At 33.8% G+C, this 23288-nt stretch overlaps 1 protein-coding gene across 6 annotated transcripts in view; it reads left to right on the forward strand.

Moving 5' to 3' along the window:
* The window catches only part of LOC136038089 (adenosylhomocysteinase-like 1), a 129040-nt gene that overhangs the window by 101205 nt on the left and 4547 nt on the right, over positions 1 to 23288 (forward strand). For all 6 annotated transcript variants that reach the window (XM_065721094.1, XM_065721089.1, XM_065721090.1 and 3 more), the window contains 4 exons: positions 2932 to 3082; positions 16181 to 16333; positions 19836 to 20001; positions 20812 to 20979. In XM_065721094.1, coding sequence (XP_065577166.1) covers positions 2932 to 3082; positions 16181 to 16333; positions 19836 to 20001; positions 20812 to 20979 — 638 coding nt within the window. The remainder of the gene's footprint in view (positions 1 to 2931; positions 3083 to 16180; positions 16334 to 19835; positions 20002 to 20811; positions 20980 to 23288) is intronic.

Below are 23288 nucleotides of genomic sequence, written 5' to 3' on the forward strand. Positions count from 1 at the left end.
AAATAGTAAATTAAAAAACAAAACAAAAAAGAATCATCATTTCATTATTAAATTGATAACACTTTTTTAACAAATGAAAATTTTGTTAAAATTGGGCCTCAACGTTTTTTGGGAGACAGGGGGGCTAATCAGCATTTTGTCCTGGGCGCAAGAGATACTATAACCGTCTTTGTTTGAGGACAGCATTTGATTATTGAATGACTTCTTCCGAAATCAGTTAAAAATAGATCGAAAGATGAATATTTTTAGATGGTTTTCATGAAAAATCGAAAATAAAATATAATATTTCTTGAAGATCGGGAAGTGAACCCTGCTCCCTCAAATGGTACGTAAATGTATTTTCTAGGCCTTGCTCATAATTTATTTCACAAAATATTCAGTTCCAAAAAAAGAAGAACTAGTTCGTAAGAAATTGCTGGCTATCCTAAGCCTGGTATCTACTGTCGTATGCCGCACGCCCCCCCCCCCCCCCAAAAAAAAATTCTAATTTTGATAAATGTATTTTAAACGTCGTTTATGGGGAGGGAGGTACTTCCCCCCCAATATTTGCAAAAATAAATATTATATAACCCATATCCATTGACTATCTGGATGTGGACCCCTCCTGCTCCCAATAAAAATGCAAGTGCTACGCTCCTGTGTACATCCAACGCAACATGAGAAAGTCATATTTTTGTTTCTGCTATAGCTTGCTATTAATTCGCAATGATGGTTTCTCTCTCTATTTCTCTTTTTATTTCTTTCTCCTTTCCACCTCTCGTTTTCTCCTTTCTTTAAACTAACTCCTGTTAGTGTGGCACTCATTTATAGCTGTTGATATATTAAATGATATTGTTATTTTATCTGTTGATCGTAAGACATAATTCAAAAGCCTTTCAAATTCTTCACGTAGTATCCTTCCTCCTTTGGTAGAGAGTGGAATATTCTCTCACTTCCAGAATCTTTAGGGATTTTTCGTGCATTTGCTCTACTGTAAGAAATAATGAAAAAGCTCCATTTCCCAAGGTACTGTTGATGGGAAATAGGCTGCCGCTTCAACCTATTCATCTTTTGCGTTTCTTACTGAAAATTGATCTGTGACGTTCGTTATTATCATTTCTGCCGAGGAGTCTTGTTCTGAATAATAGCTTTTAGTAATAGAAGAAGAAAATTCAATTTATTCAAAACATTTCTTAAGGATTTTTGTATGTTTAGCAGGGAATTTTGGCTTTAATGTATAAATTCGTTTGCATTTTATTATAATTTATCTTATTCGTTCAAATACTGTAATCCTTGACTGTCTTTTGTTTTTATTTTATATTTTTTTGTTATTTTTTTTATGTTGTTTTGCTAATATTTAGTGGATGTAAATTTTTTTTATTTATAGCAAATGGTAGTTAAAGTAGAAAATTCAGTTTGGTGCCTTTTCATTGGCATTATCTTATTGTGGTGCCACCTACCATCAGAAAAGTTTTTTTTATCGTTTCTTAGTGTAATTCTTAGTTTTCATCATTATTTTTATGGGGTATGCACTTTTAGTTAACTTTAGGTCAAGCTACTTTTATTTGAAGTCAAAACGACATTTTTAGATGTCAGCAGAGGTTTTTACCTTAAAGCTTTATTAAGCCCATACATATTAAAGATAATATTATAAAACAAAAAACGAACAAAAAACGAACAAAAAAACTTTGCAAAAAAATCTTTTGGAGGAAAATTTAAGCGCGGTTCGAATATAGCCAGAGTGAACAAGACCCTTTAACTTATGGAAAATAATAGTTAAGCTACAAGATAAAAGGTCAAAGCCTTTTTTTAGGGTTCGGGCCTAAATTGTCAATAAATATTTTCACTGTGCGTATACTTTGGTCTTATATCCGGCGCCGAATTCTTAGATGTTGTGTACAGCTATTAGTGTATTTTACTTGCTAAGCCGTGTCCAATTCTGAGAATATAGACTAGTACATTAGATGGTAATATCTTTGATAAAAGTTGTCAATTTGTTGCTGGCTAATAAAAGTTGTATTTTTTTTTTTTTTTTTTATCAAAATCTATCTATCTACCTCTATTAAATTTACCTATGGTTTTTTGTAGTGATACAAACGTTTCGTAGACTTTAGGTGAAACTGTCTTAATTTGGGAGTTATAAGATCGTGCACTTGGAGGAGATATCAGTATCAAAATTTTTTTGGAGGCAAACCTGAGCACTGTTTGGATATAGCCAGACTGAACAAAATACTTTAACTGATTGAACAAAATGGCTAAACTACGAGACAAAAGTTCACAGCTTTTTCAGCGTAACTTCGTCAAATTCCCGGGTTGGGGGAAAAGTTGGAGCCAATTATCTTAATCAAGTGAAAATGACAGTGAACACTGAAAAACGAGCCGTATAGTACCATAAAGGTAAAGAACCCGTTTTTGTAGATGCTTGAATTATAAAATAATGTACTTAAACCCTCTCTATATCCATAAAATGTACTTAGACGAGCACAAAAATACAGCAAAATAAAATAAAATGGAAACAATAACCAAGAAAAAACAAACAACATTCTCAGCTGCTTTCGCACTACAATTAAGTGGAAAGTCGACAATATTTTCTCGACGCTTGTGGAACCTATCCACAAACTAGTCCATTTTTGAGGAAATATCGGAAACCTCACATCTACTCGAAATGTTCCGAGTCTAGAGTGACAATTGCAGAAGATATTTTATTGAAATTGAAATACGAAAAAGAAGTGTACAGGTCAAAACTATTACCTGGTGGTTAGTGGATAAACACCTGTTTGCAAAATAGGAATTTTTTGCAAAAAGAAAATCCTGTTTTAACGAAAGTTTCCCCCTTTGGGTAATTCCTATTTTATTAGTTTTTGGCAGGGCTGTGAGAAGGGAAGCTATGGTGTTAGGAGAACAACCCTTTCTCAAATGGGATTTGAATGATTTTTTTGTTTTGTTTTTTAGGTATCGTCGAAGAGAGCGTAACTGGTGTACATCGATTATATCAGTTGAGTCGTGCTGGGAAACTCTTTGTTCCAGCTATGAACGTCAATGATTCAGTAACCAAAACCAAATTTGACAATTTATATAGCTGTAGAGAATCTGTCATCGATAGGTAAGCATTTGAAGTAAAGATAAATAAAATAAGGGGAAAAAATGGCTTTCAGCACTAATGCTTCTATATTTAAAAAGATCCGAGACGGAAGAGGCTTAGAAATCACCGCAAATACCAAATCATGAAAATTTCTTGGAGTTTCAATCGCCTAGCTCACCTACTCACCTTTAGAATATTACTTACCTACTTAGCTTACATTTCAGTGGCGTAATTTTGTCATAATCCGGGGGAGGGCAAAGCTGGGGTCAATTTTCCCAAGTAGAGTGAAAATAACACTGAAAAATGAGCCGTATAGGACCATAAAGGCCAATATATACTAAACAAAAAAAATAACCCGTTTCTCTGGGAGTTTCAATTATGTAAGTTTATCTTGGTTTTGACAAGATTTTTGAAGGAACTAAATTTCAGCTGAGGGAGAGGGGCTACTGGGGTCCGGAGGGGGCAAGCTGCTCCTCCGATTATCCCTCCCCACCTCGTCTAATGCCAATATGGCTGGTATGGACAAAATATATCAGTGACAAATTTAAAAATTAATCTAGACTGCAGCTGAAAAACGAATGTCGACAGAAAAAAAGGCCCCTCATTCTTTTTCTTTTTCAGTCTATGTCACTTGGGTGTTTATAAGCCCCTGAAAAAGCTATTTTATCATGCACTTCGTGCGTGGTATCTATTGAAAACGCCCATATCTACAATGGCGAGGGTAATGTTTCGGTGAAATATACAGGTTTCAAGTTCGTTCCATTGTCTATTTATCGCGCTTTAATGAGCTTCACCATTGTTCGCTGGAACATCGCCCGATCTCTACCCAAGTGTCTATCGAGGGTCAATGCTAATAATAAAATGACGATTTAGATGAGCATGAAATTAAAAGAGTAGATTTCTAATAAAATTATGAATAACCCGATAGGTAAAGAGCCTAATCTTAATGTATTTAGTCAATTTTGAAAGATTATTGCTATTTTAGCGAGGATGGAACATGACGAGGGCAGGGGGATGTACTTTAAGTTTGGGAAATTTTTACGGAAGATTTTTCCTTTATGGAGAGGGATATATGTCATTGAGTGTGACCGAGATTTATCTGCATTATTTGAGAAATGAACAGAAATTAAATATATATATATATATATATATATATATATATATATATATATATATATATATATATATATATATATATATATATATATATATATATATATATATATATATATATATAAGTTTTTTAACTGAAAGTAACAACATGAAAACTCAAAACGAACAGAAATTATTCCGTATATGAAAGCTTGCCCCCTCCTCAATACCTTACTCTTTAAGCTAAAGTTTGATTGTTTGTCCCAATTTTGTAAGAGCGGCCTCTGAAACACAGGGGCCGCTTATTTAAAATTGGAAGCTTTTTTAGAAGTTCTAACAATCTTAGCGTAAAGAGCAAGATATTGAGGAGGGGGCAACCCCTCATAATGCGGAATAGCTTCTGTTCGTTTTGAGTTTTAATGTTCTTTTGTTGTTTTTGTTTTGAGTTTTGACATAGGCATTTGTTCAAAAAATAGAGTAGACCTTCAACTATGCTGCATTAGATGGCTATCTTAAAATTTTAATCAGATATCCTTAGGGAGAAAATGGATTTGGGAGGGAACTAGGTTTTTTTGTCACTAAAACAGGGCACTAGAACAAATTTGGGCTATATATTTGCACATTAGGGGGGAGGGGGGCTAAAGTACAGTGGGTCTGCATGAAAATATGTTAGGTGCATATTATGAAGTAAGAAATGTTTTCTGAGTTCAAATTGTCCAAATACTCCCCCCCCCCCTATGTGCAAATATATAGCCCACATTATATATTTCCCATTTATTTTGTCACTTGTCTGTGTCTTATCTCATGTCTTCTCTCACACTAAGCTGAGAGAAGCTAACGAAGAAACCGGTTTGTTCTCGAGTTTTACACAGAGTAAACTTGTGTGAGTGGTGTATAATACAAAAATACCTAAATTTCTTCCACCTATGGCAAATAATAAAACAAAACTCAAATAAAGTTCTCAAATTTGAAAAGTCTTATTTTCTACAGGGAGATTTTCCACAGGGGGAGGGTATTTTCCGGAGGTTAAACGCCGGGGTATTTTCCATGGGGGGTGGGGGGGGGGGGGTAAACACCTGCCATCGTTTTTTCATAATCCCCCTTACGTGATCTTGTATAGTGTCTTTCTGTACGTGGGGGGGATTTTTCATGGGATATGTTTTTCAGAGAAAACTTTCTGCTGGAGCAACTTTCAACTTGGGGATGGGTGGTGGTGGGTGTTTTTTGCTGGAAAAATTTCACGGAGGAATGGTTTACTTCATTATTTTTGAAGCAATCAGGAATTAAAGTCTGTTTCAAATGAAAGTGCGCTAAGAAATTTTTTTCACCCGAGAACGTTCACAAGAAATTTTCTTGGTGGAATTTTCAGCTAGAATGGAATTGTCTGGGGGGGGGGAGGATTGGAATCTTTTTAATTTAAAAAACTTTTTCAACTAAACAAGTTTGTTAAAAAAATTTGAACAGCTACGTTAAGCCAAAAATTTTGTATAAATAAATTCAAATAATATTCTAAGCGTAAAACTACCACAAATCACCATCAAAAATAAATTAAACCCAAACGAACAGAAATTACAATAAATAACCGTGCAAAAGAAATAAAAAATTAACATGAATAGGGCTGACAACCCCCTCACCTCAAGACCAGAACATAATCTGCACTTTACTGGAAACAAAATGCATTTTAAATGTTCTTACTTTTTGACTTATAATAAATAAAGAAGTATTAAGACTTTAAGGACTGAATAGAACAATATGTATATTAAACTGACAATCCACAATTTTTTTTTTTTAATAAAGTGCAAATTATTTTCTGGTCTTGAAAAGACCTGGGGGTTGTGGGCCCAATCCTTTTTATTTTTGAACGTTTTAAATTTGACTAGATTATCTATTGCAACTTCTGTTCGTTTCTACTTTTATTTATTTTGTTATTGTGATTTTTGGTAGTTCTACGCTTGGAAGATAAGACTAACTCATAGAATCTGACAACGCTTTCGTCCATAAAAACTTAAACAATAATAATGTGTTGGTCCCCAAAGAAAAAGGCTCCCGAATACTTTCAAAGGAAATCTAAATCATCTTAAACTTTATTGTGCCATATGTTTTTAGGATTTTTTGCCTACGTTTTTGTTCTTCTTTTTATTTGGCGCCGGCTACTGTCCAATATCGTAGAAATTCATATGGAGGTCCTTTCAGCAGAAATGTATTTGCGATTTTTTCACTTTCCTTAGGTAATTTCAACGAAAAAAAAACACAACTCAGATAAATTTCTCAAGTTTGGAAAACCCTATTTTCTACGGCGAGATGGGGGGGGGGGGGCTTCCAGGCAGCATTTTCCGTGGGGAGTGGGGGTAAACGCCTAGAAGCCAACCGTTATTCATATCAATTTTCATTTATACTGTAGACACCCTTTAGGCTAATATTTAGTCCACTGTTTTATTAAAAGTCTTTTCGTGTTACGTTTCAATGCAACCAAAATAGTATAATTTCGTTAACTACAAAATAGGACGCTACAAACCAATACAACACATTTGTTCCTCAGCTTGTTACCACATTAAATCGATGAATAATGTTTCAACATTATTTATATACTCTACAGGTCTCTTCAGTCTTCGGATTTAAAATAACAGACAGGGTGCTTTGTTTAAGACAGCTTCTACCCGATTTAGACAGCATACTCCGATTCAAATACCCCTGCAAATACCCCAAATACCCCTGCAATCCCTCTAGATACTGTGTTGATATGCGTAACAAATCTTTCCTTCCCTTTAAAAATAGGAGTTTGTATTGGAGCCAAGGCGACAATAACTTTTTTCTTTCTGACTATGTCATTTATATAGAGATAAGAAGTGACTGTTTCCTGATTAAAATAGTTGATAAATTACCTTTAAACACTGATATACTTTACAGGCTATTGTCCTCTATTTAAAATATCAATTAAGAAATAACTTTCCCTGTAGCATATATGTTTCTGGGGGGAAATAACAGGGAAATAACTTTCCCTGTTTCTATGTGAACTAAGGAGATATCTTCTTTCAGAAAGGGGCTCCACTTTTAGTTGACTTACTGTGCATTTAACCTAATTATTTTGTTTTTTATTGATAAGGAGAATGTTATTTTTTCTGAGGGGTTGGGGGGAAATGAAAATGTTGATAATTAAATTTTACCATAGGAAAGATTCCTAACAAGAAGGGAATTGCGTCCGATTTTTTCCTTCTTTTTTTTCTCTTAAACACGGCAAATTTACATTTTAAAAAATTCTTAACAGAAGATTTTGGTCACTCTGGCCACCTTCCATGAAATTCTTATATTTTAATGTCATTTCTATAATATGTCTCCCGCTTATATTGGGGTATCTTCTGTAAACTTATTTTACTTTTGGGTAGTTTTCGTTAACTTCTTTAGGAATTTGACAAGCAAAAAAAAAAGAAAAAAAAAAATAATCCTAACAAGTAGATAAATTAGAATTTTAAGAAGCAACTTTAGTAATAAAATCTAAAAACAATTTTAACAACAATAAAATAATAAATTAAATAAATAATAGTTTAGTAATAATAAGTGATAATAATAATTTTGAAATAATATTAAAAATGAAATCAAATTTAATTAAATTTAATAACAATAATAATAAAAATTAATTTAATAATAATCCAAAATAATAGATTATAACTGATCTGTTTGATGGAAATTTAAGCAAAATTAAGTGTTATAAATTAAAAGATGTAAAGGCCACAAATGCATTTATTGATTAAAAAGCTAACGTGAAATCATTCATAAAAAAATGGAGCTATGGAAGACGAGTTTGAAAAAAAAAAAGTTTGACATGTTTCCACTTTTAAATTCATGCAGCCTAAATAACTTAGAAGCAAACAAAAATCCATTTGTTGAACACTCGGATGGTTAGCTAGTTTATTTTTCGGATAATTTCGACGATCTCTATTTTTCAAAATTTGTGTGGATACAGAAACCATTTATCGACGAAGAAAAGGACGAATTTGAATTAACAAGTAATGAGAAAGAAAACTTGATTGAATTTCCTTTTTTATCCAATTTATCAATTGTCTAAATTTGTTTTTCATTTTTTTTTGTATGAGTGTCTTAATAAGTCTTAGAACTAAAAATTTTCGTTTTATTTTGTGAAATGGAAGGGAGGCACCTTACGATCAAATATTTTTAGGGAGCCGTGATAAAATAAAGTTTGGAAACCACTGCCCTAGACATTACTAGATTGTGATCTTCACTTTTAACATCAATAACAGCACTCATATATACCCTAGTATCTTGTATCGATTCTGTCAGTCTTCGGTTTACAATTACATAATCAATAATGTTATCTGTCTTACCATCATGTGAATACCATGTTAACTTCTAGGCCATTTTATGATCAAATGCAGTTTTGGTTATAACTAGATTGTTATACCTTGTTACAGCTGTCTGTAACCGTTACTGTTTTCTTTCCCTGTGCCAAATTTACCAAGGCAAGGCTAGGCTAGGATAAGGCTAGGCTAGTGTGCGTGGTGCATGGTATATATATATTCCATGTGCTATGTGAACTGGTGTGACGTGGCAGAAGTATGCGGCTTTACGGTGCAATTGATGTTCCGAGATGCACATTAGGTGGTTGAGGGTGGGTGCCCCCTCAAACCGTTGGGAGATAATACCTGGGGTTTTTAGTATTTACTTATGTGTCCATGAGTGGAAAATAAGAAGAAGTTATAAATTTGTCGAATCTGCTTCTTAAAATATTAGTTAATATTATCTGGCCAGCACGTTCACTGTCATATTACGGATTAATCCTTATTTATGGGGAAGACTATTAAAGAACGTTATAAGCTAAGAATTTATCATGTACTTTAACCCTAAAATTAAAAATGAAACTACATAAAAAGTGTAGTTGATCAATTTATAGGCAATTACTTACGAAAATGATTACTTACCAAATAAGAATGCCATCATTGTGCTAAAACCTCTATAGTAATTGAATTTTCTGGGTGCTTAAAAACTCAACCCAATTTATCTTTCTTTTGCTTTTCTTTATTGAAACGAACTGTTGGACGTGACTTCAGTAGAGATGTGCACATATAGAAGGAGTCGGATGGTACCGGGGGATCTTTCACTCCTCCTTCCGAGTACTTCCTTGGAAAAAGAGTTTTATAAACTCTTGAATAAATGCTCAATTTTGGTGCATGATAATAGTTTCTCAGTCCACCGTTTATTCTAAAAGTTTTTATTGGAATCGAGCCAGCTAGCACAGCTACTACTATCGATGTGTTTAAAGCGATAGATGCAGTGAGGTGATGAACCGAGAACTGGGTGATATATCCACAATTCTAATTACAGCTGAAGTAAACATTGTTTGCCTAGCGGTAATGCGAGAGATAATTTCCAATGTTTAGACAATTTTCCACTTTGAAGAGTGTCATAGCACAAAAACAATTATAACAAAAGAATACGTGTCCAGTACTTATTTGCCATGTTTACTCGTGATTGAGTAATCCACTTACTACGTCTATTATCTCAACAAAGAAGACGGTAATGGATAAAAACGACAAAATCAAATATCAAACGTCGACTAGAAAAAATGAGATCTCTGAGTTGTTAACACAGCTTAGATACCAGTACAGTTATGAAAACTCGATTTATTTTTGGGACACACTGCGCGGTAGCGATGCTAGCGGATGGAGATAAGAAACTGGCATCTGTACCAAAAGCTTCTCATGGGCAAGATGGGAGTTTTTATAACTGTATATTGGTATCTAAGCTGTGGTTTGTTTTGAACTAGAAGCCACTTGCTCAAAACGACCCATTAGCATTCTGAGATTTGGCTGGTCACAGAGGGGTTCATGCAGAAGTATGAAATTCTATTGTTTATGAAAGACGCAGCTCAAGTAAATCTTATTCTAAAGCCTTTTGAAGTTTTCTATAAAATTACCAACCGTCCCTTTTCCAATGTTTGAATTCGTATTTGAATAACTTTATTGTTTATGTCAATAATAGCTCCAAGACAAATAAATTTTATTATAATAAGCATGAATGACTTTTCTAAAGTGAAGAAGCCAAAATAATAAATAAAACAAAACTAAGATATGCTTCTAACAAAGAACTCGCTAATTGATAAACAGAAAAAATTTGTTACTTGTGTCTTATAGCCAACATAGTCAAGCTCTGTCGAGAGGTGAATTCTGGTTAATGCTAATGAAATAAAACTAAATATGATAAAAATATAATACTTCATCAACAAAATTATGAAAACTACCGAAGAATTATGGAAGGGGGGGCAGACCACATAATATTAAATACGTAACCTAACCAAAAATACCAACTAAATATTTAATTAAAATGTAGCTAAAATATAGTTTCCCAACGAGCCAAACTAATATTTTCTGGTATAGACCATGAAAACCGGTTATTGTCTCATGTTCGCGATACAGGATCTTGAATTTGGTACAAAAGTACCAAAAATTGCTTCATAGCAACAAATTGTTGCTATGGTGTTACAATTATACAAATTGTAACACCAACTCTCGATATTTTTCACACTAGGTCTAGTGAACAAAATGGAAGTTATTATTGTGATCTGTATAAATACGTCTGTTCTAATTTAGTGCTTTAGTATTTAAGCTGATGACGATCGCTGTATATGTGGGTGAAATATACATACTTTTGTATCTGCTTTCACTGTCTAATAAATCGACTTGTCCCCGTTTGAACGTTTATTTGTTTCATTTAATTCATCAAATTGATTTAATTAATTTAGCATTAAATTAACATATTATTTAACATTAAATTATTTTTATTTATATTTTAACATAAAAATATGTATAAGTAAGATCAAAATAAACTTACAAATACTTGAAGAAAAGTGAATTACTAATATCTTATAATTGTTGTTCACAGTTAATAAATGATGGATATTATAAATAACAGCATACTGGAAATTTATTTTACCCTGAATCAGCTTGTGTCAAGGCTGAAAACTTTTCTTTGGTTTAATTTCCAGAATCATATTGCGAATCTTCGCCTTTAATTTTCTTCATCAGCAAGGTGTTACTCTTGACTTCACTCTTTACCTTACTCCTCCTCTAATAAAAATCGCAATCGGGTAAGTCAAATCGGGTTATCTGGCAGACTATAAACCTGTGCAAAATCTACTTCTCCTTGTTTTTAATAACACAGTCAACTGTGAAGTATATACATAAAAAATTATTGCAAACATTCGTAGCGCAGCTCAAGCACAAAGAACACAAGTAGCGAATTTCCCCAACTAAATGATGCTACGCTGCATACTTCTGCGTTTCCATTGTGAAATGTCCGGGAAAGAACCTAGAGATTCTGAATATTTGTGGAGTCCCAGATCCCCAAATAATTTTATTTTGATATCCGTTTATGGAGTAACTTAAGAGTAAATTGTACAGTAGCAGCTTGCATACAATTGAAGAGTTGAAAACGAATAAATTTCTGGCATTCATATCATATGAGCTGGCAATAGTTATCAGAATCAAGTAGGGATGTGCTAATTGAGTATCGAAGCTCATGGTTAACACTTTCATCATCATCTATAAGCAAGGCCGTATCTAGGGAAGTGAGTTAGGGGATTTGAACCCCCTAACCCCGAAATGTTTGTCTGACTCCTAAAAAACGTAACAAAAAATGAATATAAACCAATTTTTGATGCGTCTTTTAGTTTTTTGTAAAAACCACTGAAAAAAATCTTTCTCTCATCTATAAGCAAGGCCGTATCTAGGGAAGTGGTTTAGGGGATTTGAACCCCCTAACCCCGAAATGTTTGTCTGACTCCTAAAAAACGTAACAAAAAATGAATATAAACCAATTTTTGAGGCGTCTTTTAGTTTTTTGTAAAAACCACTGAAAAAAATCTTTCTATCATCTATAAGCAAGGCCGTATCTAGGGAAGTGGGTTAGGGGATCTGAACCCCCTAACCCCATAATGTTTGTCTGACTCCTAAAACACGTAACAAAAAATGAATATAAACCAATTTTTGATGCGTCTTTTAGTTTTTTGTAAAAACCACTGAAAAAAATCTTTCTCTCATCTATAAGCAAGGCCGTATCTAGGGAAGTGGATTAGGGGATTTGAACCCCCTAACCCCGAAATGTTTGTCTGACTCCTAAAAAACGTAACAAAAAATGAATATAAACCAATTTTTGATGCGTCTTTTAGTTTTTTGTAAAAACCACTGAAAAAAATCTTTCTATCATCTATAAGCAAGGCCGTATCTAGGGAAGTGGGTTAGGGGATCTGAACCCCCTAACCCCATAATGTTTGTCTGACTCCTAAAACACGTAACAAAAAATGAATATAAACCAATTTTTGATGCGTCTTTTAGTTGTTTTTTTTTTTGTAAAAACCACTAAAAAAAAAAATTTTAACCCCCCCCCCCCCCCGAAAAAATCCTGGATACGACCCTTCCTGTAAACTATAGAATATTGAGTATATTGTTATTTATAATATCCTTTATTATTTTAAATAAAAGTTTTAATAGACTAGATACAAGGTGTCTCTTTTAAGTAAGGTCCGTTTGAACATCGAAAGATTGTTTCAAAAAAGTAAATTTATTTTCAGAAAATGTGTACTTTACTCTACTTTTTGACATAGTTACTAAGTTTTTTCAAACACTTATTATACCTGTCAACTAATTGGAAAGTAATGTCTTCATAAAAACTTACAGTCGACTCCAATAACCAAGAGTTCACTGTTTTTTTGTCTATATCGTCGTTATCTTTGTAACGGTTGTCGCTGGGGTGGCAACCAGTTGAGATGGAGACGAAACATGGTATTCGCATATCACGCCCAAATCGAGACAACAGAACATAGAATGTAACACTCACACTCCCCTGAAAAATTGAAGTTCGAACAGACTCTCCTAGCGCAATACCATGGCGTCGGTGTTTTGAAATAGACAAGGTCGACTTCATGCAACGAGGAACCACTATCAATGCCTAAGCATACTGCCTAACCCTCAGAAAGCTTCGTAGAGCAAAAAAACTGCTGGCCCGACCCACAATTTGGTGGACAGCTTTGACTGGGAAGTTGTAGATCACCCACAATACAGTCCTGATCTTGTGCCGAGTAATCACCATCTGTTTCTCCACTTCAAACAACACCTCAGTGGCAACCGGTACAGTGATAATCAAAACGATCCAAAAAAAAAAGTGAATTCCTTGCTACCAGAACAAGCGGTAAGTTTTTATACCGAGGCTACATTAAAATTAATTGAGAGGCATGATTAAGTGTTACAACAAACTCGGCAACTAAGCGGTTAAATAAAGTAAAGAATGTACTTTTTAAAAATAAATTTACTTTAAATTTACATTTAAATTTTAGTGTGGTCACGTCCGAGATGAAGCTATTTACCATCCCTGTTATAGTTGCATGTGTTATTTAGCGACACCACACTATTCATATTTCTGATTTCTCGTCAATTCTAGAGAAGAAATTAGAGTAGTAACTATAGTTCAGTAGGTTTTGTTGCAATCATGTTACCCTAATGTAATATCACTGTTTGACCGACTGCCTGTCAAAAAACAAGCTGTACTGAAAATGCGATTCTATCCCACTTTCTAGGGCTATAATGAAAGATAGCCGTTAATGAAAAGATAGTCCTTTCTAGGGCTATAATGAAAAATATAATATTCTCAAAGATTGCTCTTTTGGCCATCTACCTGAGCCAACACAAAAAGTAGATCGTCCCATAATGGGGTGGGGAGAGGCCACGAGGAAGAATTTAATGGAGATTTCAAGTTCTTAGGAAATGGTAAAGAGTTAAGCTTTGAATAAGTTGAGGTAGAGGAAAAGTGTGCATAGTTGTGTTGGCCTCAGATGGTTTGGTAGTGCAGTGAGTTAGTAGTAGTGGTAGTAGTAGTAGTACTGTAGTAGTATATTTACTGTTCAGCTATGCTCACTATTTTGAAGATTCTTTAAGCAGAAATATGATTTTAACCCCGAAAATGTTTGTTGACTCAGAAAGCAAGTGTTGTTAGGTGTTGGTTGCGATTGACTGCTTCATCTACCATTTCCCTTGACTGTTCATGCTTCATTATCATTTGTTCGATAAAATTATTCATTGATGGTAACATTATCAGAAATTATAGCAAAGGAAAATCGCTCTTGTTTTAGTTTGTTCCACAATAGAACCAGAAATATAATGATTTTGGAATAGTTTCTAGAATAGAAAAGGCCAAATAAATTACTTTAAATTCTGTTATTGTTTAATAAAAGGCACATCTTGTATTTTCCTTCACGCCCATAATTACTTAGTTACTTAACCATAGAATCTTTCTCTCTATTAATTGTATCCCAATAAGTATGGCTCAGGAAATGTCTGTTACTGGCCAAACATTGAGATATAAGCTTTACATTGTTTTTGTTTTTGTTTTTTTTTTTATCTTGTAAGGGGTTCTATTAGAGCTTTTTCCTGGCCCTAGTATACGAATGAATTTTTCTAATGGTTTGTTCGCTAACACGCGTCTAGATTACAATAAATTCATGAATTACAAAAAAAACTAATGATTTTTTGTCGATATCTCCTTCGGTATGCATTAGAGTGTTCTCACTAAACTTCAAACCACCAAACTTCAACTAAATTTTGTTGATTTTTCAAGCCGTTTAATTGATTTTTTTTTTTTTTTGGATTCACCTAGAGCCAGTTATTCTTTCCTAGTATGCAGAAGAAATTTTTTCAAATGCTTGACTGTCTCAATAAACATCACAACAAATAGCCAGGTTTCAATAAATTTATATAAATTTAATGTCTTTGGTTCTTTAAGGTTATTCTCTATTATATCTTGGTATTCCCACTAAACTTCACACCACTAACCCTTCGCTAAACTTCCTTGACGCTGCTACTACTGAACTTCATAAGATTTCCGAATTTGATATTTAATTCAGTCAATGAGTTCGATTGGATCTGGTATCCTATTGCATTAATTTATAACAAATGTGTTTATTTATGAATTAAAAAAATGACCTATAGCAACAAACTATATAAAAGTAACGCTCAATATTTTTCACTATCATAGTTCTAATGGAAGTAATTTTCTTATTAGAACAATATTAAAACAGATCTGCAGGAGGTTCCCTATTACTTTTTGAAGCGATTCGTTGTTTTTCAAAAATTTCAATTTTAGTTGGGTCCCTCTTTGACTAAAGCGGCTAAAACCCTCATTTGTAAGAAAATAGCTTTTTAAAGTTTATTTCCTCGTCAGTATAATTTTGTTCTGAGTATAAATTTTGCACATGGTGGTCTCATTTATTATCTGTTTTGATGGTTGTATGATATGGGAATATTCTGTGTGGCAGTTATAGTAATGGCAAATAGCGCTGAAATAATTCATCGGTTCCGTGTCAGAGATGTCCCTCAGATAGAACTGCCACTCCTCCGAAATTGTTGTCAGACTCATAAAAACGTGAACAAATATTTGGTGCGCTTTCTAAAAAAAATGTATCCCCCCTCCGAAAAAATCCTGGATACGACACTGCTCAAAATACTTATTGTTTCTAGTAAAGTGATAATTAAACTAAAGCCTTTAGTGGTATTAGGGATCTGACGCCTCACTTTCATTTTTTTTTTACGAACACTACGAGGAAAATTTCAATCCTTGTATTTATTTTTGGTCAACTTGCGTTTCGATTTTTCATTTTTTCATCATGTCTAATTTTCTCGTTTTATTGTTGTTGTTGGGATTTTGTGTTGTTATCCTTTTTTTTCCTTTATTGTGCCTTCCTTTGATTTTAATTTAATCTGCAGTGTGTTGAATTGTTTTTACATCTTTTGCGTTATAAATAAATAAATGAATAGTTTCATTTTTATCAAATTGATAAATATAGAACAAACTCTACATTTTTCAAGCTTCTTTTTTTTAGTTTAAAACTAAAAAAACAGATGTAAAAACTAAAAAATTGTTTTTACATCTCTTGCGTTATAAATAAATAAATGAATAGTTTCATTTTTATCAAATTGATAAATATTGAACAAACTCTACATTTTTCAAGCTTCTTTTTTTTTTTAGTTTAAAACGTGCTACTGATATGATGTTCGCTGGAAAGCAAGTTGTGGTTTGTGGCTATGGTGAGGTTGGAAAAGGTTGCTGTCAGTCTTTGAAAGCGTTGGGAGCCGTAGTCTATGTAACAGAAATTGACCCAATTTGTGCTCTTCAAGCCTGGTAAGACAGTTCACGAAACCTCTTTAATGCTGTTTCCGACGGTAGATTCTAATCCTATAGTCTATTTTGTCTTTTTTGCTAGGATTGTCACTTTGGCCACACTTCTTCTGGCTAGACTGCCACCCAACTAAAACGAAACTCACTACCTTATTAACCAAAAAAGTACCATTAGACAATAAAGCACTAAAAATAGCAAGGATGTACAGCAAGTGGCAACACTTCTTTAACTTATTACGTTTCCCTTTGATTTGATTAGGTTTTTAGATTAGAACATTTTCATTTAAACATTTCATTAGAAGATTTCAACAGAACATTTCATTTCATTGGAACATTTTCATATATATATACAATCTTAAAAAACAGCGTACATGCCTAGTGGCATTTGAGATCCTTATTCAGAATTACTCTGGTCACAATCTATTTAACGACAAAAACGTATTTTCTCCTGTTAAATAGGTTTTTTATTCAATTTTCTCTTGCACAAAACAAGTTTTCTCTTATTTCATCTTATTGGAATAAAGGTAAGCGACACTTCGTAAATCATCAATACTGTTTTCAATGGGTCTTTAACCCTTCAATCTATCATATATTCTGGTATACAATTTGTAGACTATGGCATAGTTTGTTATAGCTGTACCTACATTGACTTTATTAAATTAAGAGCCTTTTTTGTAAATCTGGAAGTAAATGATATATTCATGAATATTTCTAAAATAAAATTGTAAAGTTGAATTTGTAGAAAAAAAACAGGCTGCTTTTTGGAAAATCCCAGTTTCCCGAGTAATCACTTCGTATAATCACTATCTAAACTTTAAAAATGTAATATTTTTTTTACCTATTGCAAAATATATACTTTAATCATTTCAAAACTACATTAATCCAAACTATAAGCCTACAGGATAATAACCGGTGTGCGTAAATAGGAGTGAGTGATAATGTTCTTAAACCTGGAAAAAATATGCAAATAGTATTGATCTGTTAACAGTCAAAAGAGTATCACAAAATATTTCTAAGAGAATTTGTTTTTAAGAAGACAACAAGTGTCTACTAAATTTTATTTTATTTTAGACGATTTCGTATTTTCCCTTTTTTCTACGAAATAGTAATTGACGAACGGTATATAAAAGGTAACGCTTTTTAAATGAAGCTAAAACTCTAAAATACAAGAGTTGAGGGTAATATATGCTTCAAGAAATGACTATTAATTTTCACCTCAAATATGTAAAATGCGTTTATTTAAGTCAAGTCTTAGATAAGACCATCAAGAATTGTCGGAGTGAATAATTGTTCTATAAGAAAAGATGACCAGTTTTATAAACAGTGCCCCCTCCCCCGCCAAGAAAAAAGAGGGCGCGATCTTGAGAAAAATTGATCTTGAGGAAGATATTTTTCATCAGTTTTTGGTAAGGAACCAAATTCAAATGGTTCAGGTAATAAACTAATTATAATGTTGACCCAAATACACTAATTTTGAATTTACCCATCCAGAGCTATTATCATATGAGAGGTTGCATAGAATTAGAAAAAAAAATGACCACGTCCAAAAAGTGGTGCGCTCTTGAAGATTACACCCTCATTTTCAGTGTAATTGAGAGACCCTAGAGGGGAGGTTTCAATTCTCAATTTGCAAAAATATGAAGTTTGGTATTGTTTCCGAGAAGGGAGTGTTTCGAACAATTGGCTATAGAATGTCGAAAGAAGAGTCATCCCTAAGAAAATTTAGTTTCTATTTTTATTATTAACAAAGAGCTTGTGCCAGGAAATAGTGAGAGTTTTTGCCATTTTGCGCTGTAAAACATTTATGTTAGCCCAATTACAAGAATTGGGAATTCTAAACACTCCCAGAAGGGAATGTTTCGAACAAGTAGCTATAGAATGTTGAAAGAGGAGTCATCCCTAAGAAAATATAGTTTCTATTTTTGTTATAGCTTATACCAGGACAAAGTGAAGGTTTCTGCCATTTTGCGCTGTAAAACATTTATTTTAGCCCAATTACAACTGAAGTGTTATCGAGAAAAAAAAACTAGTGAAGGAATCTAGTGAAGGGAACAAAAATTTGCTTATTCATTGCAATGAACGATCTATTGCATTTTGTACTTGTTTTCTATACTAACCTTAGGAAGCCCAGTTCAGTCCTGACATCAGCTTTTGCACACTCCGTGAAGCGTGGTAAACTGCTTTCATTAAATTCTTATTGTCACCTTCTTTCTTATTCTTCTTATTTGGATTAATATGGAGACGCTTCCGCATAATATCATCATCGGAATCTAGTTCTGTGCCCTGCAGTGTCTTGTTAAGCAAGGTTTGATCTCTGGGTCCCGTTTTACCAAGCTGAGGTCGAACCCACTGCGTCACTATAGGACTCATAAAATTCTTAGAGTCATTTTTCAAATTACGATATTTTCTGTCTTAAGTCCTTTCATAATAAATTTGGGACGTAACGGTAAAGTTTTTTTTATGTTGATAATAACGCCCCGATTTTGGTGTTTTGTCCCATATATTGATGTCTCGAGTTACTCAGTTTTTGTTTTTTTTAATGCCCTGGCCACATTATAGTCACAATTGTCGACAAAATCAAAATTACTGGAAAGCACAATCTGGAAGCACAGAGCACCCCCAGATGAGAGACAAATACTACTGCTTCTAACAACTCACTGTATCGCCAAAAGACGGAGGCCAAGACAGCTATGTACGCTACTCCTCCATCCCAATCCATTGAAAGCCTCCCTCATTACCCCTCCCATGAAGTTCCCATCCTTTTAATCTTTCTTTATGATACCCTTCCACCCAACCCCGGACCACCTGCTTTCTTTTTACCCCTAGACGGTTGGCCAAAAAGGACAATCTTTGGGGATATGTCATCTTTCATCCATAGAACGTGCCCTAGCCATCTCAACCTTCCTTTCATTATAGCCCTTGAAAGTGGGAATGAACTGCAGTTTTCGTATAGCCTACTGTTTGAAATACAGTCAGTCAGTCGGGTCCCCTGATAAATCCGTAGACACTTTTTCTGGAAGAGACAAATGTCTTCTTTTATTGTAGTTTTTTTAAATTAAGTAACTTAGATACCACTCATCAATAAGACATAAATAATAAGGTTAAAATCTTAGTTTAGACCATTTATACGGGTTCTTTTGAACCTTTATTTCATTTTGTATTTGAATTATTTACTGATGCTTCTCCTCTAAGTGGAATGGCTACTAATTTTTTTAAGCATGTATTCCTTTTTTTTTTTTTTTTTTTTTCCAGTAAATTGTATCGTTATTATTATTGTGGTTTATGGCCACTTTATCCCCATTTGTAGAAACTAGACACATATGAAAAGTCAATTAGTTTTTCTTGTTTGTATTAACATAGACAATGTTTAGGTTTGAATTGTTTGTTTTTCTTTTTTTTTTTTTTGTAAATGCGACAAATAACAGCCATATGATGATGTGTTTACACAGGCTATGTAATTATCCCTGTGTCGCTAAATCTTTGTCTTCCTTCTCTTTCTTTTTAGTATGGAAGGTTTCCGAGTCGTAAAACTTTCAGAAGTAATTCGTCAAGTTGATTTGTTGATTACTGCCACTGGGAACAAAAACATTGTTACTAGGGATCACATGGATAAAATGAAAAATGGTGCTACTGTTTGTAATATGGGACACTCTAATACGGAAATTGATGTTGTAAGTCTGACTCGCTCTTTCTCCCCCGTTCCCCATCTCTCTCTCTCTCTCTCTCTCTCTCTCTCTCTCTCTCTCTCTCTCTCTCTCTCTCTCTCTCCTCTCTCTCTCCTCTCTCTCTCTCTCTCTCTCTCTCTCTCTCTCTCTCTCCTCTCTCTCTCTCTCTCTCTCTCTCTCTCTCTCTCTCCTCTCTCTCTCTCTCTCTCTCTCTCTCTCTCTCTTCTCTCTTTCTCTCTCTCTCTCTTTCTCTCTCTCTCTCTCTTCTCTCTCTCTCTCTCTCTCTCTCTCTCTCTCTCTCTCTCTCTCTCTCTCTCTCTCTCTCTCTCTCTCTCTTCTATAGGCTATTATTCAAATATGTCTGCTTTCTTCTGCGTTTTTTTTTTCTTTTTTTTTAATGTATACTTAGAGAAGAGTATACGGATTCTTATTAGAAAATAAATAAATAGAATAAACTCAAATGCTTGTATTTACAAGCATTTGGTTGATTTATAGCGCATTATGAGCACTCCTTGCCCTGTCGAGGAAATTTTTAAAAAGGCTTCGGTTGCGTCTTTGTCATTATCAGTTCAGTTCATTTAATTAGAAAACAACACATAGCATTTATCCAAGTGGCTGCCCAAAGAAATACACAAAAGCACTTGATACTGGGCGACCACACCACATATATAACAAACGCTTAAGCGAAGAAAAAAAAGAAAATAAAACAATTTATATATATAAATGTATTGTGTGTATAAATATATATAAGTGTGTATAAATGTATTGTATTTGTGTGTTTTCAGTGTCGTCTGCTAAATCTTGCTGTGTTTCTAGAATAATCTCCGGACACCGGACCTCATATGGGAGAAAGTCCGATCTCAAGTTGATCACATAATCTGGCCTGATGGAAAGAAACTAATATTGCTTGCTGAGGGTAGACTCGTGAATCTAAGCTGTTCCTCTGTCACATCCTATGCTGTTTCAGTTACTGCAGCAACACAGGTAAGTATGTTGGACTTAGTGCGACAGCCAATGGTGCGCTGTGTATGTTTGTTACGAGAATAGCTTTGGTAGCTTCATACCAGACACGCCTGAAGGGGGAAGGGGACCTATCTTCACTTTTTTTCAAAATCGTGTCCCCCCAGAACACTCCCCATGGAAGCAAAAGATCTTTCCTATGTGCCTGCCTTATATATACGGTTTCGACTTTACCTGTGATACCTTCTTCTAAAAAAGTACAGTTTTGCTAAACTTAAGGGGTGAGAGGAGTCAAAACGCCCAAATAAGGCTGGAGGGAGTATTCTATGAGGATTCGTCTCTGCTCTCCGCTGAGTTGGCTTGATGCTCCGATGAGTTTGTAGAAGTTGTCAAAGAGATCATGGTGGCAAACCAAGTAAATAGCGACTCATTTCAATTGAATCCAAAATTCTGAAAAAGTGATATGCACCAGAAAAGCTTTTATTTTGTGACTTCCAAACATGAAAAATTATTTATTTTTAAATTTATCCATCAAAATATATTACCAGAAAAAACTGTGCATCATCTATAAAGAGGATCCCCCCCCCCCCCGAAAAAAAAGCGCATGGTGAAAATTACAACACCAAATTTAGACCCTCCTAGAATTCCTAGAAATGAGGTTTCAATGTCTTATCTTCAAAAATACGGAATTTTTTATTTGTTTTTCGAGAAGAAGATCCTGGGATGCGTGTTCTTTTTTTCTTTTTTTTTCTTAATCTTATTCTCAAAGGGTCATCATTTTGAGTAGTTGGTCGGCTAATATCAGGAAACCGTTCATTCAAAAGGAAATGAAAAGTTTATAGTGTCATTTTGAAGTTAAGTAGCGACGAAGACCTCACTGCCTTTTCATCATAAACAACAAGTAGAACAATAGGGAAATTTTTTATGCAAGACAATGAATGCAACTTCAAATGAATATTTCGACCCTATATCCATGGGCCGTCCTCAGCAAAAAACAAAAAATGAAAAAGAAGAACGAAGAATATGAAAGAACTCACGTTAAAATACAATCTTTATAACTAAAATATTTTCTCAAAACAGTCCTAGCATCATTACTTCAGGAAAAGTCAACCAGGACTGGAAGTTCAAATTCAAGGGTGTTTTACTTGTTGTTTATCATTTTGAAAATTCTGAAAAAAAAACGACTTAGAACTAAAAAAGCTAATTTGATAACTCTTTAGCTTTAGAGGCTATACTGCTGCATGGTGGCACATGCCCAATGGTTATTCCTAAAACGTTTGCAGTCGAAAGAAAAAATTGGTATGTCGGATATTCTTACAGGAATTGTTTTCTTTGGGATTTGTTTGCCTTATATAGTCTTTGAAAGAGAAAATGCTTCTACGTGTTTGAAATATTGATTTAAAATGGATTGATTTTCCACTAATGTAATAAAAAATAGTAAAAAGAATAGAAATAAAAGGTTGAGTAGATATATTACCTCTTTAATTTTAGTTGTAAATAGCTGAAGAATTGCTTTACCGAATAACGCATACAGGTTTTTATTTGTTTTTTGTTTTTTTTCTTTCTTTACTTCTGTGTTTTGGTTAAGTAGCGCAAGTTCGGGTGAAGTAGATATCAGACAGCTTTACTAAAATGAAGCCTAAAACATATTTTTTCTTTACGTGGGCGTTCTATAAAAAAAAGTTTCTCTTTTGCTAGTATATGTCGATGTACATAAATTTAAGTGTGTATTTGTTTGTGTATAAACTGGAAAAACTGCTAAACTGTCTTAAGAGTGCAATTAAACAAGTCGTTATTAGTAGGTATGAATTTTAGTTCTTTTGCTCTTTTCTCTTTTTTTGGGGGGGGGGGGTGCAAATAAATAATTGAGTAGTTTATTATGACCTTTTGGGGTATGATCTTGGCAGTAAAGCAGAATTTGTTTTGTTGCGAGGTCTATGGTGCTGATTAGGATGTGTGATTTGTATTAATTGTTTTATAATTTATTTAGTCCTGTATTATTTTTTAATGTATTTTGTCGCCCCTTGGACAACTTTTTCGAATTCTCGAGGTGGGGTGGCTGTTAATACTGATGTTGTGTTTTGGTCTCTCTAAAGATCAAGCTACAAACTTGGAAATTTCTATATATTTGATAAATCCCAAAATTATTTATTAAAAATAAAGAGAAAGTTGCTAATTTGACTTGATAATAAGAAGCCTACAATAGGCAAAGGCCCTAGCTTTTGATTAAAGGGGTGACCAATGTGAGGATGAAAGTCAAAGCCCTGTCCTATCAAAGTGATTTCTTAGACCCGAGGTGTCAATCGTAGCAAGCGAAACGAGTAAATAGTGAG

Source organism: Artemia franciscana, chromosome 17 (assembly GCF_032884065.1).
Source record: "Artemia franciscana chromosome 17, ASM3288406v1, whole genome shotgun sequence".
Taxonomy (NCBI): domain Eukaryota; kingdom Metazoa; phylum Arthropoda; class Branchiopoda; order Anostraca; family Artemiidae; genus Artemia; species Artemia franciscana.